Source organism: Dendrobates tinctorius, unplaced genomic scaffold (assembly GCF_039654945.1).
Source record: "Dendrobates tinctorius isolate UK_male_01 unplaced genomic scaffold, ASM3965494v1 ptg000022l, whole genome shotgun sequence".
NCBI lineage: Eukaryota > Metazoa > Chordata > Amphibia > Anura > Dendrobatidae > Dendrobates > Dendrobates tinctorius.
Window position 1 is genome coordinate 118,385,844 of NW_027361690.1, and position 19,462 is coordinate 118,405,305.

The following is a 19,462-nucleotide window of genomic DNA, read 5'->3' on the forward strand; positions in this document are numbered from 1 at the left end:
TTTTAAACCTGTGTGTGGAATTATCACAGAGACAGTTTTGCACATCAAAAGCAAATGACTTAAGAAGAAAATGGATCTAGAGTCTGAATTAGCCCATAAAAAAGGTAAAATCCTGTGAACCAAGCTGACATTTTGAGACAAAGGTTAGTCAATGCAAATCTGTAGGCAACATAAAACCGAAGGTTCAGACACATTCTTCCTTTAATCATCTGACTTCAGGTTTGCCACATGGCTATTCCAAGAAGCTTTAAATTTCTTGTATCATCTATCATTTCCACAGCTAGGTCCCAGAGGCCTAGCAATGAGACGATTATTCACAGGTGAACTAAGGCAACACTGTCTATTTCGAGCACAGTGGATTTTCCCGCAGGACGAGGCTGAACACTTCCCCACTCCAAGAACTGAGGATCCTTTATGTGGCTGACAAGATGCAACGGAGCAGATAGCGAGAGTGAGACAGTGCTGGCAGCCAGGCACAGTTATCATCATTACCACGCCGCTATGTAACAATGCCAAGGTATTTCAGGACGCTCAATTATTTAAAGAGACAAAGCTTTGCCTAAAGGCTGCAAGGTTTTATTACGGAGAGATCAAAAAGGAGTTTTCTTTGTAAATCTGACCTGATGTGAGGCTTTCTTTTGTAGCTTGGCTGACAATTCTCGACCTCTACTAAATAGATTATGGTCTTGTAAAACAAAGGATGATGTCTACCATTGCCAAACAGAACCGGGCGGTATGGCCATCTTTGATATTTTTAGATTTGGGACTAAAGGGACTGCAATGAGACTTCACCTTCTTTCACACGTCCATTTGATCAGATCACGCACAAGGGTCTGTCCTGTGCCAAAAATGGCATTGGATCCTCCCCTTAGCATTGGCTCTCATTATGCTGGATCCAGTCTCACCTGTTGCATGGGGCATACAGCTATTCTATGGATCATTTAGGTCTCACATACAGCTCTGGCAAAAATTAAGAGACCACTGCAAAGTTTTCAGTTTGTCTGATTTTTCGCTTTATAGGTATATTCTTGAGTAAAATGTAAATTGCTCTTTTATTCTATAAACTACTGACATGTCTCCGAATTTCCAAAAACTAAATTTTGTATTTATTTTCAGAAAATGAGAAATGGGCAAAATAACTAAAAATGCAGTGCTTGCAGACCTCAAATAATGCCAAGAAAACAAGTTCATAATCACTTAGAAACAGCAATACTAATATTTTAACTCAGGAAGAGTTCAGAAATCAATATTTTGTGGAATAACCATGATTTTTAATCACAGCTTTCATGTGTCTTGGCATGCTTTCCACTAGTCTTTCACACTGCTTTTGGTTGACCTTATGCCACTCCTGGTACAAAAATGTAAGCAGTTCTTCTTTGTTTGATGGCTTGTGACTATCCATCTTCCTTTTGATTAAATTCCAGAGGTTTTCAACGGGGTTCATGTCTGGATATTGGGCTGGCCATGACAGGGATTTGATGTGGTGGTCCTTCATCCACACATTGATTGACCTAGCTGTGTGGCATGGCGCATTGTCCGGCTGGAAAAACCAGTCCTCAAAGTTGGGGAACATTGCCTGAGGAGAAGGAATAAACTGTTTTTCCAGGATAACCTTGTATGCGGCTTGATTCTTACATCCTTCGCAAAGATTAACCTGCCCAATTCCAGCCTTGCTGAAGCATCCCCAGATCATCACCAATCCACCACCAAATTTCACAGTGGGTACAAGACACTGTGGCTTGTACGCCTCTCCAGGTCTCCGTCTAACCATTAGAAGACCAGGTGTTGGGCAAAGCTGAAAATTAGACTCATCAGAGAAGATTACCTTACTGTAGTCCTCTATGGTCCAATCCTTATGGTCCTTGGCAAACTTCAGCCTGCCTTTCCTTTGCTGTTCATTGATGAAAGTTTTTTTTCTACCTTTACATGACCGGTTACGAACTGTTCTTGCCGTGCACTTCACCCCCTGCTGCCATTTGCCATTCCTTTTGTAGGTCACTTGATGTCATGCTGCCGTTGCTGAGTGACATTCCAATAAGATGATGGTCATCCCGGTCAGTGGAGAGTGGTTTTCACCCTCTGCTGGTCTGTAGCTTTGTTGTCCCCAATGTCTGCTGCTTGATCTTGTTGTAATGGACTGCCATCTTAGAAATTTTAAGGATGGAGGCAACTGCTAGTAAAGCCAGAATTGAGCCCTTCTTTTCCTCACTCAAGACTTTTCTTTTCAACTCCTTTGGCATGGTTAAAAGTTATTTTTTCATTCCTATTATTTTTCGGATATTACTAGCACTTGTTTTGCCATGGATCCAGCTTGTCCTGTTTCAAGAGGATGGCGAACACCACAGCAGGGTTTTTTTTATACTTTCCTTCGTTAAAATAAGATTTGGTTCAGATGATCACCTAATCAGAAGCACATTAAGTAGAATGTGGTGTACTCTGGTTAGAATTCAACGGACACTGGAATGGAATGGCTGTCAGATGTGTAGAGAAGCTGATTTTTATAAAACTGTGCAGTGGTCACTTAATTTTCTCTACAGAGCGTGTGGCACTAACATATACAGCTCTGGCAAAAATTAACTATTACCGCAGAAGACGCGTGCCACAATATAGAGGTACAGCAAAACCCATGCATTTCTAAGGTTCCGTAATACAGCCATGTGCAAGAGGCCTTATACAGCGAATATAAAGCCAAAATGGCATCCACTTAGGCTAATGAGGTAGTCAATAAATACCTCTAACAGCTGGAAAACTAGCCATAAACTTCAGATAGTTTGCTTGGTCACAAGCTAGCCCTACCTGTCATCCATACACATGCATGCTCGAATCACTACAGCATGCATTTGTTCTTATAAGGAAAGCAAGTTAATCTCACATTTCTAACAATTACTTTACCTGAGTAAAAAAAGGATCGTGCATGATAAAATGCCCCAAGTCTGAATCTTTTCCCCCATCGAGGAAGATACTGGAAACCCCCATACACATTAGAGGGCCAGGCCGGAAAAGGTTTGGTCAACATCCATCTAATGTGAATGGTGACCTTGAAGAGCACCAGCGGCCAAGCCAAAAGTGGGCAACCAGTTACTGCACATATTTTATTCCCTCTGCTCCCGAGCAACAGGATTTTTTTTCTTTCTTAGATCAGTCATATGGTTCCAAACACACAGGCCTTTTTTATTTAAAAGGGTTGTGCAGCGTTAGGCACAATTCTACAATCACTATGTGACTTCAAACTTGTAAATCCTCACAGTTCGCACGGTGACTATTTTCCGGTACTGGCAGAAGGGCGCGAGACGACAAGTATGTGATTTGCAGAAAGTAAGGTGCGGACTTGCTCAATGCAAGGGCATTAATAGAGGCTGAACACAGTCCAGATGCATGAAGATCACACACTCAGCTCCGGAGAATAGTCGCAATGCGCGCACTAGGGGGATTCACAACTCTGAAGTCACAGAGTGAACGCAGACTTGTAGCAAGGCCAGACAAAATCTCTCATGCCACTTTTTATGGTCTTTAATAGCGATGAGCGAACATGCTCGGATAAGGTGTTATCAGAGCATGCTTGAGTGTCAGCGCATGCTTGAATAATCTGTTTTAGTTCCCGGGGCTGAATGTCTCAAGATTGTTGGACAGCCACAACACATGTAGGGATTGCTTACAAACAGCCAATCCATGCACGTGCTGTATCTGTTGAACAGCCGCGAGTCGTGCAGCCAGGGGGACTAGAACATATTATTCGAGCATGCCGAAGATAGTTGGTTAGTCAACAGGCATTCTCGGATAACACCGTATTCGAGGACGTTCACTCATCACTAGTCTTTAACCAAGAGGCATTGCTCACAGGGTAATACAGAGAATCCTAAAGTTGTGCCCCAGAGACTCCTGTGAGCCATGCCCCCTCAGAGGAGACCATAAAAAGGTTGCAATAAATAAAAAAGGCCCATATGTCTAGAATAGAATGATGGATTTAACAAAAATAAAACACTCAGGGGAACAGCAGAAATAACATGAGCAGAAACTGGTCTCTTGAGCCAGTAACAGGTCCTCTTGGCCTAAATGACTTGTTTCCTTCTTAAGAGGTCTGTGTGGCGCATGACATGTTCTTGAATGGAGGAAAATACACTCACCCCGTGTCATTATCCTGCTCTGCGCGGAGCATGGTGAACCACTGCTGCTTGTACACGGAGGACAACCACTCTGAAATGAGAAACCAACAATGAACTTCACAGGTAACCACTGCTCTTCACACTTGGCTACACAACACATAGCTTGGGCCATCAATCAGCAGTCATAATTAAAAAGTCTCTCAAATATAAAACTAATCCAGAAATGTAAAGTTTCAGTTTTTACCCCTGTGTACGTCCCTTATTCTAAAGATCCTTGTACGAGCTAAATTGCTCATCTACGTAGGGAATAAAAGCGTAGTGGCAGAAGACGCCCCTGCACAGAGTATAGCAGTGCCGAGTATTCTACAGTCCCTGTATGGTATAGAAATCTGCCCTCTTGCTGGAGTTATTTCGAGAACCTAAGGGCGCTCGTTCAGAAAAAGATTTTGATCAGCATTTTGATTAGAGTGTGGATAGACTGTCATCAGTGTTTCTTGCATGAAGGAAAAAAAAAAAAAAAAAGTTTCTACACCTTCCCCATTCTGACATTCCGTGAAAGCTGGTCAGCGCTCAGATGTCAATCAACTATGGTCAGATTACCCATTGACTTGCATTGCCAATTTTGATAAAAATCGCACATGTCTCTGCAATTTTCAGGGGATCTCAAAAAAAAGTCAGACATGTGAATGGCCTACTATCACAGGTAAAAGAAAAAAAAAAAAAGAATACATACTGTAATAAAACACCAAAACAAAAAAATAGATTTAAACAATAGGTCATTTTCTGATGACACATTCCTTCCAATTGTCTGGAACGTTCATTAGCAGACCCTCAGAATTTTCCTAAGCCTGAGAAATAGCTCCTAGGACATGGGTGTTTACTGCAGCCATCACTGTAGAGCAGGTGGTCTGCTACTGAATGCCCGGGACACGTCACTGGGTAAGGGACGCACAGCGGACACTTGGCATCAAACTCAGCAGCAGATTAATTAGAACTTATTTTCCCTGCTTCTGCTAAGAACAGCAGCAAAGTTAGGTTTAACCCCATCACAACCTTAGACGTATAGGTACACTACGTTCAAAAGTTTGGGGTCACCCAGACAATTGTGTTTTCCATGAAAACTCATACTTTATCAAATGAGTTGCCAAATGAATTTAAAGTCTAGTCCAGACATTGACAAGGTTCGAAAAAAAGATTTTTATTTGAAATAATTTTCTCCTTCAAACTTTGCTTTCATCAAAGAATGCTCCCTTTGCAGCAATTACAGCATTGCAGACCTTTGGCATTCTAGCAGTTAACTTGCTGAGGTAATCTGGAGAAATTTCCCCCCATGCTTCCAGAAGTCCCTCCCACAAGTTGGTTTGGCTTGATGGGCACTTTTTGCGTACCATACGGTCAAGTTGCTCCCACAACAGCTCAATGGGGTGGAGATATGATGACTGCGCTGGCCACTCCTTTACAGATAGAATACCAGCTGCCTGCTTTTTCCCTAAATAGTTCTTGCATAATTTGGAGGTGTGCTTTGGGTCCCTGTCCTGTTGTGGGATGAAATTGGCTCCAATCAAGCGCTGTACACAGGGTATGGCATGGCGTTGAAAAATGGAGTGATAGCCTTCCTTATTCAAAAACCCTTTTACCTTGTACAAATCTCCCACTTTACCAGCACCAAAGCAACCCCAGACCATCACATTACCTCCTCCATGCTTGACAGATGGCATCAGGCACTCTTCCAGCATCTTTTCAGTTGTTCTGCGTCTCATAAATGTTCTTGTGTGTGATCCAAACACCTCAAACTTGGATCCGTCTGTCCATAACACTTTTTTTCCAATCTTCCTCTCTCCAATGTTGGTGTTCTTTTGCCCATATTAATCTTTTCCTTTTATTAGCCAGTCTCAGATATGGCTTCTTCTTTGCCACTCTGCCCTGATGGCCAGCATCCCGGAGTCGCCTCTTCACCATTGACACTGGCGTTTTTCGTGTACTATTTAATGAAACTGCCAGTTGAGGACCTGTGAGGCGTCAATTTCTAAAACTACAGACTTTAATGTACTTGTCTTGTTGCTCAGCTGTGCAGTGGGGCCTCCCACTTCTCTTTCTACTCTGGTTAGAGCCTGTTTGTGCTCTCCTCTGAGGGGAGTAGCACACACCGTTGCAGGAAATCTTCAGTTTCTTGGCAATTTCTCACACATGGAATAGCCTTCATTTCTAAGAACAAGAATAGACTGTCGTGTTTCACATGACAGTTCTTTTTTTCTGGCCATTTTGAGAGTTTAATGGAACCAACAAATGTATTGCTCCAGATTCTCAACTAGCTCAAAGGAAGAGCACATCAACACATGACCACCAACCAGAGAAAACAAAAAACACAAATATCCTGAACTAAAAAGTAAAAAGTATACTGAAAACAATGCACAAAGGTAACAATAATAATAATAATAAGGGTATTTAGTAAACATAATTTTGATCAAAATAATGTACAAGCCATCCCGCCATGTCACGGCAACCCTTGTGGGACAGTCCCTACTCTAGTATTTAAAACTTTTTCACTTGCCAAGTGGCATGAATGTGAAAAAGGGTCGAGCGGCTGAACCACTAGTAACAGCTTAGGCCAGACTGGATGGCTAGAGTAGGGACTGTCCCACAAGGGTTACCTTTGTGCATTGTTTGCAGTATATTTTTTACTTTTTAGTTCAGGATATTTGTGTTTTTTGTTTTCTCTGGTTGGTGGTCATGTGTTGATGTGCACTTGCATTGTGCGTGCACATTGACTTACTTTTCTCAATTCAGATTTGTTTTTTATTCATTTCATTGTGCATTCAGTGCATATATGGGTGTGACCACCCTCTTTCTAAGCTGGGAAAGCCATCCAGTCTGGCCTAGGCTGTTACTAGTGGTTCAGCCGCTCGACCCTTATTCACATTCATGCCACTTGGCAAGTGAAAAGGTTTTAAATACTAGAGTAGGGACTGTCCCACAAGGGTTGCCGTGACGTGGCGGGATGGCTTGTACATTATTTTGATCAAAATTATGTTTACTAAATACCCTTATTATTATTAATGTTACCTTTGTGCATTGTTTGCAGTATATTTTTTACTTTTTAGTTCAGGATATTTGTGTTTTTTGTTTTCTCTGGTTGGTGGTCATGTGTTGATGTGCACTTGCATTGTGCGTGCACATTGACTTACTTTTCTCAGTTCAGATTTGTTTTTTATTCATTTCATTGTGCATTCAGTGCATATATGGGTGTGACCACCCTCTTTCTGAGCTGGGAAAGCCATCCAGTCTGCCCTAAGCTGTTACTAGTGGTTCAGCCGCTCGACCCTTATTCACATTTCATGCCACTTGGCAAGTGAAAAGGTTTTAAATACTAGAGTAGGGACTGTCCCACAAGGGTTGCCGTGACGTGGCGGGATGGCTTGTACATTATTTTGATCAAAATTATGTTTACTAAATACCCTTATTATTGTTACCTTTGTGCATTGTTTGCAGTATATTTTTTACTTTTTAGTTCAGGATATTTGTGTTTTTTGTTTTCTCTAACTCAAAGGAAGGTCAGGTTTATAGCTTCTCCAATCAGCCAAACTGTTTTCAGCTGTGCTAATATACTTGCACAAGGGTTTTCAAGGGTATTTAACCATTCATTATCCTTCTTACACAGTTAGCAAACACAAAGTACCATAAGAACACTGGCGTGATGGTTGTTGGAAATGGGCCTCTATACACCTATTGCATTACAAACCAGACGTTTGTAGCTAGAATAGTAATATACCACATTAACAATGTTTAGAGTGTATTTCTGAATCATTTAATGTTAGCTTCATTGGGAAAAAAAAACCTGTGTCTTTCTTTAAAAAATAAAGACATTTCTAAGTGACCCTAAACTTTTGAACGGTAAGGTCATGTCCCTGCATTTAATGTGCACTTCGGCGTAGAGCCCAGCTGATCAGTTGTCATTTGCGTCTAACAGCCGAGGGTGCAATCGCGATCCACCTGCGGCTGTTAAGCTAAATGCAGGTGCCAAACGCTCACGCTGATCAGAAGCGTGTCACAAGAAACGCCTATCAGCACCCCTATCCATGATCGGGGGGTGCCGTTGGATCGTCATGACCGCTGGAGGCGTTCTGCAGAAGACCTCTGTCTGTCATTATAAATCTCTTGGGATGATGTCCATTGGAGATCATGATTTATGCAACATATAGCAGGGCTGAAGCACAGGCAATCGGATGATCACAGCTTCAAGTCTCCTATTGAGGAAAGTAAAAAAAAAAAAAATAATACACATATACATATACCAGATTTACAATTTTTTGGTTGCCACATCATTGCAATAAAATGCAATAACGGGTGATCAAAACCCCAAACGGTACCAATAAAAAAGTCACTTCAGCGAGCAAAAAAACAGTCTTCACACAGCCACAGATCCGAAAAATGGAGGTGCTATGGAGTCATCGAAAATAGCAACTTTTTTCCCCCCTTTACAAGCTTTGGATTATTTTTTATTTCACTACTTAAATAAAAAAAGAACCTATACGTTTTGCATCTGTGAACTCGTAATGACCTGGAGAATCATAATGGCAGCTCAGTTTTAGCATTTACTTAACGTGGTAAAAAGTAACAAAAAAACAATTGCGGATTTGCACCTTTTTTTTTTTTTTTTTAATTTCACAGCACTTTTTCCAGTACGTTCCAGCACGGTCTCCAGTACACTATATGGTAAAACCAATAGTGTCGTTCGAAAGTACAACTCATCCCGCAAAAAACAAGCCTTCACAAAGCTATATTGGCAGAAAAAAATAAAGTTCTGGCTCTGGGAAGGAGGAGAGCGAAAAACAAGAGTAAAACTAAAAATCTTAAGGCGGTGAAGGGGTTAAAATAATTTACGCAATTTCCTTGAACAAAAAAAAAAAAAAAAAAAAAAAACACAACACATTTGTGCAGTGGATGTCAGAGGTAGTCATTTATCAGGGTTACATGAGGACAGGATTCATGTTCGTCAGCCCTTTCTTCTGGTTGAGAAGTCAGCAGGTGAAAAGAACAATTGTCTTATTTTCCCAAGGTCTCTTAGTATCTGAGTTCACCGTTCTCCCGTTGTGCGTCTCAGCTATTCACTGTGTATTGTAATCGGGTGCGATTAAAAAAAAAATTGATTTGTTGCCGTATATCTTGGAAGCAAAAGAACAATTTGTATATATAGAAAAAAAAAAATAAAACCCCCTCAGCTTCTTTTTCTGTGTGTGTTAAAGAATCAATAATGTCTGTTCCCATTACATGCAGCAGTGCGGGCTGAGATTAGCTTCCAAGTCTACACAATGACGCCTTTTGACTACCAATATGGTGGTGCGGACCCCATAACACCCGTGCGCTATACTGGAACAGAAGCCTCTATGGATCTACAGGTAGACCGATAATGCAGTGATTTGTAAGACATGGGTCCCCGCATCGCTGGACTTGGGGCATGCAGTTTTTCTATCTGGGTATTCCACAGCTGGTGACAAATTCAACCCAGAAAATTCACTATACATCAGACTGGAATACTTTTCCCGCCATCTTTTATTAAAGACACATTTACAAATATTCTCCAATCATTCCAGGGCCACTTTCACAAGTGCTTCCACAAAAATTGTGTATTCCACTTAAAAGGGAACCCCCATCAGCATGCTCTTACAAATGGAAGCAGCGGTACGGTTGTGTAGGTGCTTGTCCTCAAAATAAAAAAAATAAAAAAGTAGAAATCTAAAGTAAAATCCACATGCAAATGAGATTGAAAGTGCACCGACACGCCCCCAGAGCACTGTCTGCCTGATTTGCATACTGATGCTACATTCGATTTCTCATAACTGGCACATCGGGACCTGTACAAAAAAAGCAACATTTTTATTAGGGAAAAGCGCACTGGCACAACCATAGTACTACTTCCATATGGAAAGACGTGCAGGTGGTTTCCATTAAGGAAAAATTATTCTAAGCCCATTTTCAATAAGCTTGCGTCAGGTGAAAATGGTGGGTTCAGGGAGGCCACGCCCCATAATATTATCAAACTGGTTTCCAGTAACTTCCTTGTCTAAAAGGGGAATTATTACTAACCACCGAGCATTGTTCACACTGCCAGACCAAAACTCAGCATTAATGGAAAATCCAAGCATAAAAAGGAAAAATATAACGAGCCAATGTCGGTATTTCATGTAACCTTGGGGCTGGCCATTATTATGGAGCAGCCTGGAGTTGTCCCGGATTAGACGCCATGCAGCCACTCGTTTTGTCCCAGTGAACCTTGGCAAATGGGAGATTATAAGCAAGGCTATCATTGTTAGTTTATAGCTACAAATGGGGACCAGTTTGTTTCCATGACAAGTAAACCAACAGGACACTGATTCGTCTGGTCCTGGCAGCTGCATTTCATTTTATCTGTCCTCAATGCTTGCGGACCTACAAATTAAGAAGTGCGGGATATTTGGAGAATGACTGTGGGTTTAAAGAGTGACACTTTTTTCGTGTAAATCATCCTTCAGACAGTAATATACGGTACTACGGGTGGTCCTGTTTATAGTGGCTCATGTGACACGCCACAAAACCGATAAGAGAATCATTCTGCTGTTGGCAATTAATGGATTCAGTACCACATGGATCGCATTGAGAAAGTATTGCCCCTTTCGGCATTTTATGTTTTTTGCTACTTCACAACCGTGAATTTCTGTTTTTCTTTTTAGGGTTTCATACAGTTCATGGAAAGAGCATGCCTACAACTGTGAGCATTTGGTTTTCTTTTTATTGTGACGGAAACAACAAATAAGACAATATTACTGAAAACTTCAATGTGTATAACTATTTACCCCCTTAAAGTCAGTACTTTGTAGATCCTCCTTTTGCGGCAATTACAGCTTTAAGTTGCTTTGGATAAGTCTCTATGAGCTTTCCACATCTGGCCACTGGGATTTTTGCCCGTTCCTTCTCCGGTTTCCTCTGGTGAACACCAATCTTAAAGTCTGACCAGATTTTCTCAATTGGATTAAGGTCTGGGCTTTGACTAGGCCACTCCAAAACATTTACACGTTTCCCCTTAAACCACTTGAGTGTTGCTTTAGCAGTATGCTTTGGGTCATTATCTTGTTGGAAGGTGAACCTCCAGTCTGAAATCACTGACAGACTGAAAGGTTTTGCTCAAGAACATCCCTTTATTTCACACCATCCATCTTCCCCTCAACTTGGACCATTTTCCCTGTCCCCGCTGCCAAAAAACATCCCCACAGCATGATACTTCCACTACCAAGTTTTGCTGTGGGGATGGAGTTCTTTGGGTGATGAACTGTGTTGGTTTGGAGACAGACATAGGGTTTACCTGTGTTTTGGCAAACTCAACACGTGCCTTAAAATGTGTGTGTAAATAAAGGCTTTTTTTCTGCCCACTCTTTCACAAAGGCCACCTCTATGGAGAGTACGGCTTATTGTGGTCATATGGACAGATACTCCAGTCTTTGCTCGGGTAGTCTGCAGCTCCTTCAGGGTTAAACACAGGTTGTAATGTAACAAAACAGGTACAAAGCCAAAGGGGGGGAGGGGTGAATACTTTCGTAAGCCACTGTTATTGAAAGTATTATTGTTGAATTGTTGGATCAGGGTAGAAAATCTAATAAAGACTTTATTAGACAAGCACATAAGCGAAATTCCTGATTTAGCACCTCTGTACAGCACGAGAGGAAGGCTCAATACTGGCTTTTTATTTCAATTTTCACACATTAAATGAAGGTTGTACAATAAAACGGAAGCAGAGTTCAGGAACATAACATCAGATAAAATTGACTAAAACAGGTGTCAAAAATAATTCAGAGTTTACGTGATAACACAATATCCAGGGACACAAGAATAAGATGTTCATGTCAGTACTGTGGCTGCAATTAGAGGTCTGATCATTAATACTGACAGAGGCGGAAGTCGATGTCTGTAATAAAAATTGATGAGGGGGAGGAAAAAAAACTGAAGATTGATGTCCGCTCCGGGCTTGACTTGCCAGGCAGACTCGTTGTGCCAATGCCAAGAGCGCATTAATGTGCGGCATTTAGGCCAAATGCTCATCCCTAATGAAGAGCACTAATTCCCTGATGGATAAATTGCCCTCTATACCAACGTAGACATACAGACCACCACTACGGATCAAGCAGACGTATGTGGATCTCGGACCTATCACAGACCGCAATGCACAGGCTGGCCGCGGGTCTCCTGACCTGAGCATGACAGTCTCATGGAAAAATATGACGCTCCCATGCTAAGGTCATTAAAGTCACAGGTAGTCCATGCATTGCGGTCTGTGGTCGGACCAAGATCCGCTGTCATCTGCATGAGCCCTTGGGGAACCGATTCATAAACTTACGGTACAATACAAAGACATGTCAGGTCTGTTTTGCACTTTTATACTGCAAATCTTTATAAAAAAAAAAAAAAAAAAAAAAGAAACATAAAATCGTAGTTACTTACCGATAACGGTATTTCTCTGATCCCATGATGGCACCACGGAGAGAGGGATCCGCCCTCAGGGACAGGAAACCTACAGATGAAAAAGGCGGTACCTCTCTCCCACATCAGTTGGTTTACAGAGCATTACACAGAACTTTCAGCTGCAACTCAAATGGATATAAAAAAATCCAAAATTAATCAAATTAAACTTAATAGAGGCACCGTGTGGCTAAGTACTAAAGCTAACTAACTCACTCTAATGTGCACACCTGTGTGTGAAAGGGAGGGGATGTACGGGTGCCGTCATGGGATCAGAGAAATACCGTTATCGGTAAGTAACTACGATTTTCTCTTTCCCCCATGACGGCACCACAGAGAGAATTACAAAGATTGTACATCTAGGGAGGGACCACCGCCTCCAGAACCCTTTTCCCAAAGGTGAGATCTGAAGAGGAGGTCAAGTCTAGACGGTAATGTCTGAAAAAAGTAGAGAGGGAAGACCAAGTGGCAGCTCTACATATCTGGTCTATTGAAGCGCCGGCTTTCTCCGCCCAGGATGATGCCACTGACCTGGTTGAATGGGCCCTTACATCCTCCGGGATGGCCGCCCCGCAAGAGGAGTAGGATAGGGTGATTGCCTCTATTATCCATCTCGCCAGTATGGCCTTCGATGCTTTTTGACCCTTCCGAGGACCCTGAAAACAGACAAACAGAGCCCTATCCTTCCTAAACTCCCTTGTGGTTAACAAGTATTGGACCAAGCACCTCTTTACGTCTAAAGTGTGCAGTACTTCTTCTGTTCTGTTCTTGGGATTGGGACAGAAGGAGGGTAGGGAGATCTCCTGGGTCCTATGAAACTGTGATGGAAACTTGGGGAGGTAGGCCGGGTCGGTTTTGAGAATTACCCTATCACCCAGTACTTGAGTGAATGGTGAGTGGGCAGACAAGGCTTGCATATCACTAATGCGACGGGCAGAAGTTAAGGCTACGAGGCGGGAGGTGTTAAGGGACAATATTTTTTAAGGGGGCCTCCGCTAGGGGCTCGAAGGGAGGTTTGGTCAGTGCGTTTAACACTAGGTTTATTTCCCAGGGGGATGTGGTGCGTAGGGGGATCGATCTGGATCTACTTGACGCTCTCATGAATCTCCTAACCCACCGATTTTTGGCTAAGTCATGGTTATACAAAGCTCCTAAGGCCGCCACCTGTACTTTCAAGGTGCTGGTCGCTAACCCTTTTTCCAGCCCCTTCTGTAGGAATTCCAGGATTTTGTCTATTGGGATTTCTCCCGTTGGGTCAGAGCCTGATACTGACATGAATTTTTTCCATACTTTCCCGTATGCCTTAGTGGTTACTGGCTTTCTACTTTGTAGTAGCGTGGTTACCAAGTTTGACGAGAAGCCCCTATTGGTTAGGAGTTCTGTCTCAAAAGCCAAGCTGTCACGTGTAAGTTTTTTATAGGGGGGTGGTACACTGGTCCCTGGGATAGAAGGTCTGGAGTTTCTGGTAGAACCCAGGGATCTGTTACGGACAGTCTTCTCAGCCAGGGGATCCATATTCTCCGTGGCCAGAAGGGCGCTATTACCACTACCGTCGCCTTGTCCCCCCGTATTTTCCTCAGTACTAAGGAGATGAGAGATATTGGAGGGAAAGTGTAAGCCAGATGATAATCCCAGGGAATCGTGAAGGCGTCTAGAGCTACTGGGCCCCCCCGGGGATCGATCGAGCAGGTGGTTTCCAACTTCCTGTTCTGACTGTTCGCAAATAAGTCTATTTCTGGCCGGCTCCAGAGTTTCACAATTTGGCTGAAGACTGACTGGCTTAGTTACCACTTCCCCGTTTTAGGCGTGTTCTGCTTAAGAAGTCCGCTGTTCGGTTTTCCGAACCTTTTATGTTAAGTGCTGTCAGGGATTCTAGATTGTGTTCTGCTAGGTGAAAGATGGATTTTGTTACCTCCATCAGCGCTCGAGATCTGGTGCCCCCCTGGTGGTTTAGATATGCTACCACTACCTGGTTGTCTGAGAAGACCCTCGTATGTTGGGAGCGGAGTGAATCCAGAAAATGAAGGAGCGCTAGCTTTGCTGCCAGCAACTCCTTCATATTTGAGGAAGCTGACACTTCCCTGAGTCCAGGGCCCTTGCGCCACCTGGTTGCCTAGATCTGCACCCCACCCAAAGGGGCTTGCGTCCGTAGTTAGGATCTTTGTCGCTGGTAAGGTCCAGGGAACCCCCTTGGTTAGATTGGCTGGATCTGTCCACCATGTTAAGGAAAGTATTGTGTTTGGTGAGATGTCCAATTGCCTGTCTAAATTCCCGTGTAGGGAAACGTCTGCATCTAATATTTCCTACTGTAAGTCTCGAGTATGGCTTTGTGCCCACTGTACTGCTGGCATGCAGGCTGTCATTGACCCCAATAGAGACATTGCTTTTCTCAGGTTAGTGACTGGGGAAGCTATCATTTGTGACACCATCAGTGTCATCTTTTGAATCTTCGTCTGCGGAAGATAAAAATTTTTTCGGTTGAGTCCAGTATTATCCCCAAGTACTCCTGCATCTGACTTGGTACAAGTTTGGATTTGGGCAAATTCAGCATCCATCCTAGACTCAGTAGAGGTCTCATGACCATGTCCAATCATTGTTTGCAGTGGTGAAAGGCGACGCCTACTATTAAGAGATCGTCCAGGTATGGGACTATCAGGATGTTTTGCTCTCCTATGTGGGCCATTACTTCTGACATTATCTTTGTAAATACCCTTGGAGCAATAGCTAGCCCGAAGGGGAGGGCTCTGAACTGATAATGTTTCATCTCACCCTGGATCGTCAACGCCACCCTGAGGTATTTTCTGTGGTCTCTGTGAATAGGTACATGGTAATATGCGTCTCTCAAGTCTAATACAGCCATGAAGCAAGATGGGGGAAGAATTTTTACACAATATTTTATTGTCTCCGTTTTGAAGTGCTGAATTTCCAGGAACTTGTTCAGTCTTTTTAGATTTATGATCGCCCTGTACGATCAGTCTGGCTTCCTGCGAAGGAAGAGAGGGGAGTAGAAGCCTTTGCCTCTGTCCTTGTAGGGGACTTCTTGTAATACGTCCTTCTCCCTTAGATTCGCGATTTCTTGTTGCAGAGCCAGCTGCTCGTGAGATGTCCTTTGTGGCGTTATCACAAAAGAATTGTTTGGGAGGGTATTGAATTTTAGCTTTAAGGCCCCGTCTCACTAAGCAATCTTTTGTGACACAACAGCGATCTCACCAGCGAGATCGCTGTGTGTGACAGCGATCAGCGAGCGGCCCCCCTGCCGGTATCGCTGGAAGAAACCTCTGGACATTTCTTTGGTCGCTGGTCTCCCGCTGGCCAGCACGCATCGCTGTGTGTGACAGCGGGAGACCAGCGATCAGGTGTAAAAAAATAATAAAAAAAATAAAAAATATAGTTATTCTCACCTTCCGATGTCCCGTTCAGCCATCCTGCCTCTCTCCACGCTCCGGTCCCAGTGACCCTTTGCACGAATGACCGCGAGACTTTGTTATCCCGCGTGACCGTGACATCTCGCGGTCATTCGTGCAAAGGATCACTGGGACCGGAGCGTGGAGAGAGGCAGGATGGCTGAACGGGACGTCGGAAGGTGAGAATAACTATATTTTTTATTTTGATACTATTTTCTACAGCGATAGCAGCGATGCCGGGCGCTCGGCATCGCTGTGCTGATCGCTGGTGAAGCTGTCTGTGTGACAGCTCACCAGCGATCACATAGCGACTTACCAGCGATCCTGACACCTTGATATCGGTGTCGGGATCGCTGGTGAGTCGCTTAGTGTGACGGGGCCTTTAGACCTTCCTTTATTATGCTCAGTATCCATGAACTTGCGGATATTTTTTCCCAGGCCTGGAGAAAGTAGGATAATCTTCCCCGACCCAGGGAGTACCTTCATTGTGGCATTTTGTTGTCGGGGGGGGGGTTTGTTAAACATAAAGCCTTTATTTTTATTTCTTCTATCCTCCCATCCGTCTTTGTTCCCTTTTGGGGGCTTTCGTCGCATGAACCTTCTATTCCGAAAAGGCCATTTGTATGCCTGACTAGGGAACCCAGGAAAGGATTTTTTCTTGTCCCCTGCCTTGTCCAAGATGTCGTCTAGCGTTGGGCCAAATAAAAATTCCCCCTCGCACGGGATTGCGCACAATTTGGTTTTTGTCTGCAAGTCTCCCGGCCAGCATTTCAGCCATAAGGCGCGTCTTGCGGCATTCGAGAAGGCGGCTGTCCTGGCTGCCAGCCAGCCTGGTCGAGTCTACTGATGCATCCGCCAGGAAAGCTGCTGCTCTCTTCATTACAGAAACTGATCTTTGCATTGTTTCTCTTGGGACATTCTCCTTTACTTGTGAATCTAAGTGATCCAGCCAGACCATTAGAGAGTGTGCCGTGAAAGTGCCTGCTATGGCTGGCTTTAGCCCCCCTTCTGCCGCCTCCCAAGCATTTTTTTTTTAAAAAGTTTCTGCTTTTTTGTCCATTGGGTCCTTCAGGGTGCCCATGTCTTCGAAGGGCAGAGTAAATTATCTAGAAGCTGTTGCAACCGCTAAATCTAATTTAGGCGCTTTACTCCATAGGGAGCAGGCCGGGTCGTCAAAGGGGTATTTCCTCTTGGGTGTTAGGAGGACTTTGTTGTTTGGCTTTTTCCATTCTCATTTAATTAGGGAGTGGATTTTCATCTACCAGCCCCATAGTTGTCCTCACAGCTTCTACCAGGGTGTTCGTTTCTTCAATGGGGAAGCAGCTGCGTCCCCCTTCTGAGGATAATTCACTTCCTGACTCACTAACACTGAACTCTGGAGATCTATGTCTGGACCTACGTTTTTTCATTGAGGTTCTAACGCCCTTAATGGCGTCTTCGACCTGGGTCCTTATTAGTGTTTTGAGGTCTAAAGCAAACCTTGTGGATTCAACCTGTATTGTCTGCTCTATACACGCCGCACAGAGCTTTTTCTCCCACGTAGGGGGTAGCTCCTCCGTAAATATAGCACATACCATGTGTTTGGATTTGGCTGTGCATTTACACCCCTGAAAAAGAAAAAATTAATAATCGCTCATTAGTGAGCGGGCATTCACGGAGATCACTCACCCTCCTTATGGAACGAGAGAATTATTTCCACCGCTGAATCCACTTCTGGCTGTGCCGCCATGGTGGAGCTTTGGCTGCGCCGCGATCCTGCATGACCACTGTGGCTGCGCTGTTGGGAGGAGTTGCGCTGGCGCTGTAAATGCTGGCGCTGTTCTTGCGCTTGCCGCAGCCCCTGCTTCGGGACCGCCGAAGCGTCTCCTTCTCTTTCTGGGGCTTTTCACTCATGGTGATCGCTCCTTTCCCCTTTAGTGGGGTTTTAAATATGAGCGCTTTTTTTTTTTTTCTTTTTTGAGCTCAGCGCCGCCCTCTACCCAGTGGTCCCTGCGCCCCCACCTGAAGTGGCCACCCGCGCATGCGCACTGCGAATTTCCCAGCAGTGCACTTCGCCTCCCTTCTTCAAGGGTGCTGTGCTCGCGCGCCGTGCCAACGTCCTGCGCCCGCCTGAGAGGCCCTGTCTCCCGTGGCTCCCGGTGGCCGCCGCCGCCCTCCACCGCTCCGAGGCCCTGTATCTCGCGGCTCCCGGTGGCCGCCGCCGCCACCCCTCCCCAGGCCGCTCCGAGGCCCTGTATCTCCTGGCTCCTGGTGGTCGCCGCCACCCCTCCCCAGGCCGCTCCGAGGTCCGGCAGAGGCCCTGTATCTCGCGGCTCCCCGTGGCCGCCGCCGCCAGCCCTCCCCAGGCCGCTCCGAGGCCCTGTTTCTCGCGGCTCCCGGTGGCCGCCTCCGCCGCCACCCCTCCCCAGGCCGCTCCGAGGCCCTGTATCTCGCGGCTCCCGGTGGCCGCCTCCGCCACCCCTCCCCAGGCCGCTCCGAGGCCCTGTATCTCGCGGCTCCCGGTGGCCGCCTCCGCCACCCCTCCCCAGGCCGCTCCGAGGCCCTGTATCTCGCGGCTCCCGGTGGCCGCCTCCGCCACCCCTCCCCAGGCCGCTCCGAGGCCCTGTATCTCGTGGCTCCCCGGTGGCCGCCTCCGCCACCCCTCCCCAGGCCGCTCCGAGGCCCTGTATCTCGCGGCTCCCGGTGGCCGCCTCCGCCACCCCTCCCCAGGCCGCTCTGAGGCCCTGTATCTCCCGGCTCCTGGTGGTCGCCGCCACCCCTCCCCAGGCTGCTCCGAGGTCCGGCAGAGTCCCTGTATCTTGCGGCTCCCGGTGGCCGCCGCCATTCTCCACAGGCTGCTCCGAGTCCGGCGCTCGGCAGGGGGCTCTCCTTTAGTGACAGTCAGCACTACTTGTAGGAGGCAGCATCCCCTTTTTTTTTTTCTTTTTTCTTTGTGGGATCGGCAGACTTCTCCGATCTTCACTGCCTCTCCCCACTCACCCACAAGGCCCGCCGACCCCGGTGGTGGTGCTTCAGGGGAAGCCAGCACAAGGCCTCGACCCAGCCGAGGCAGGGAGCCCCGCTGCCTATTACCGGACTGGTTCGGTCCCCGACATCCCGCGTCGACTGCAGGTACGTGCTGTAGGTTCCCCGTCAGGAACAGGAAACCAACTGATGTGGGAGAGAGGAACCGCCTTTTTCATCTGTAGGTTTCCTGTCCCTGAGGGCGTATCCCTCTCTCCATGGTGCCGTCATGGGGGAAAGAGAAAAAAAAACCAAAACATAGATCTACAGATGTGAAGGCAGCCCATCTCTGTTGTCCATATGCTCGGCTTGTCACAGTGAGAGGACTCCTTTAACTGTAAGGCAATGTAAAGAAGCAAGCGGTGCAGGATGTCATCTACTTGTGAACATACAGTATCCATTTTGGAGAAATAACTGAAGAATACTTCCATCACTGCTCAGTGTCCTCTAAGGCTGGATTCACAT

The 19,462-nt window shown here is 45.3% G+C and overlaps 1 protein-coding gene across 1 annotated transcript in view; it reads right to left on the reverse strand.

The window, feature by feature from the left end:
* Nucleotides 1-19,462, reverse strand: part of GMCL1 (germ cell-less 1, spermatogenesis associated) — a 173,534-nt gene that overhangs the window by 38,798 nt on the left and 115,274 nt on the right. The window contains exon 11 of the mRNA XM_073569094.1: nucleotides 4,125-4,194. Within this exon, the coding sequence (XP_073425195.1) occupies nucleotides 4,125-4,194 (70 nt within the window). The remainder of the gene's footprint in view (nucleotides 1-4,124; nucleotides 4,195-19,462) is intronic.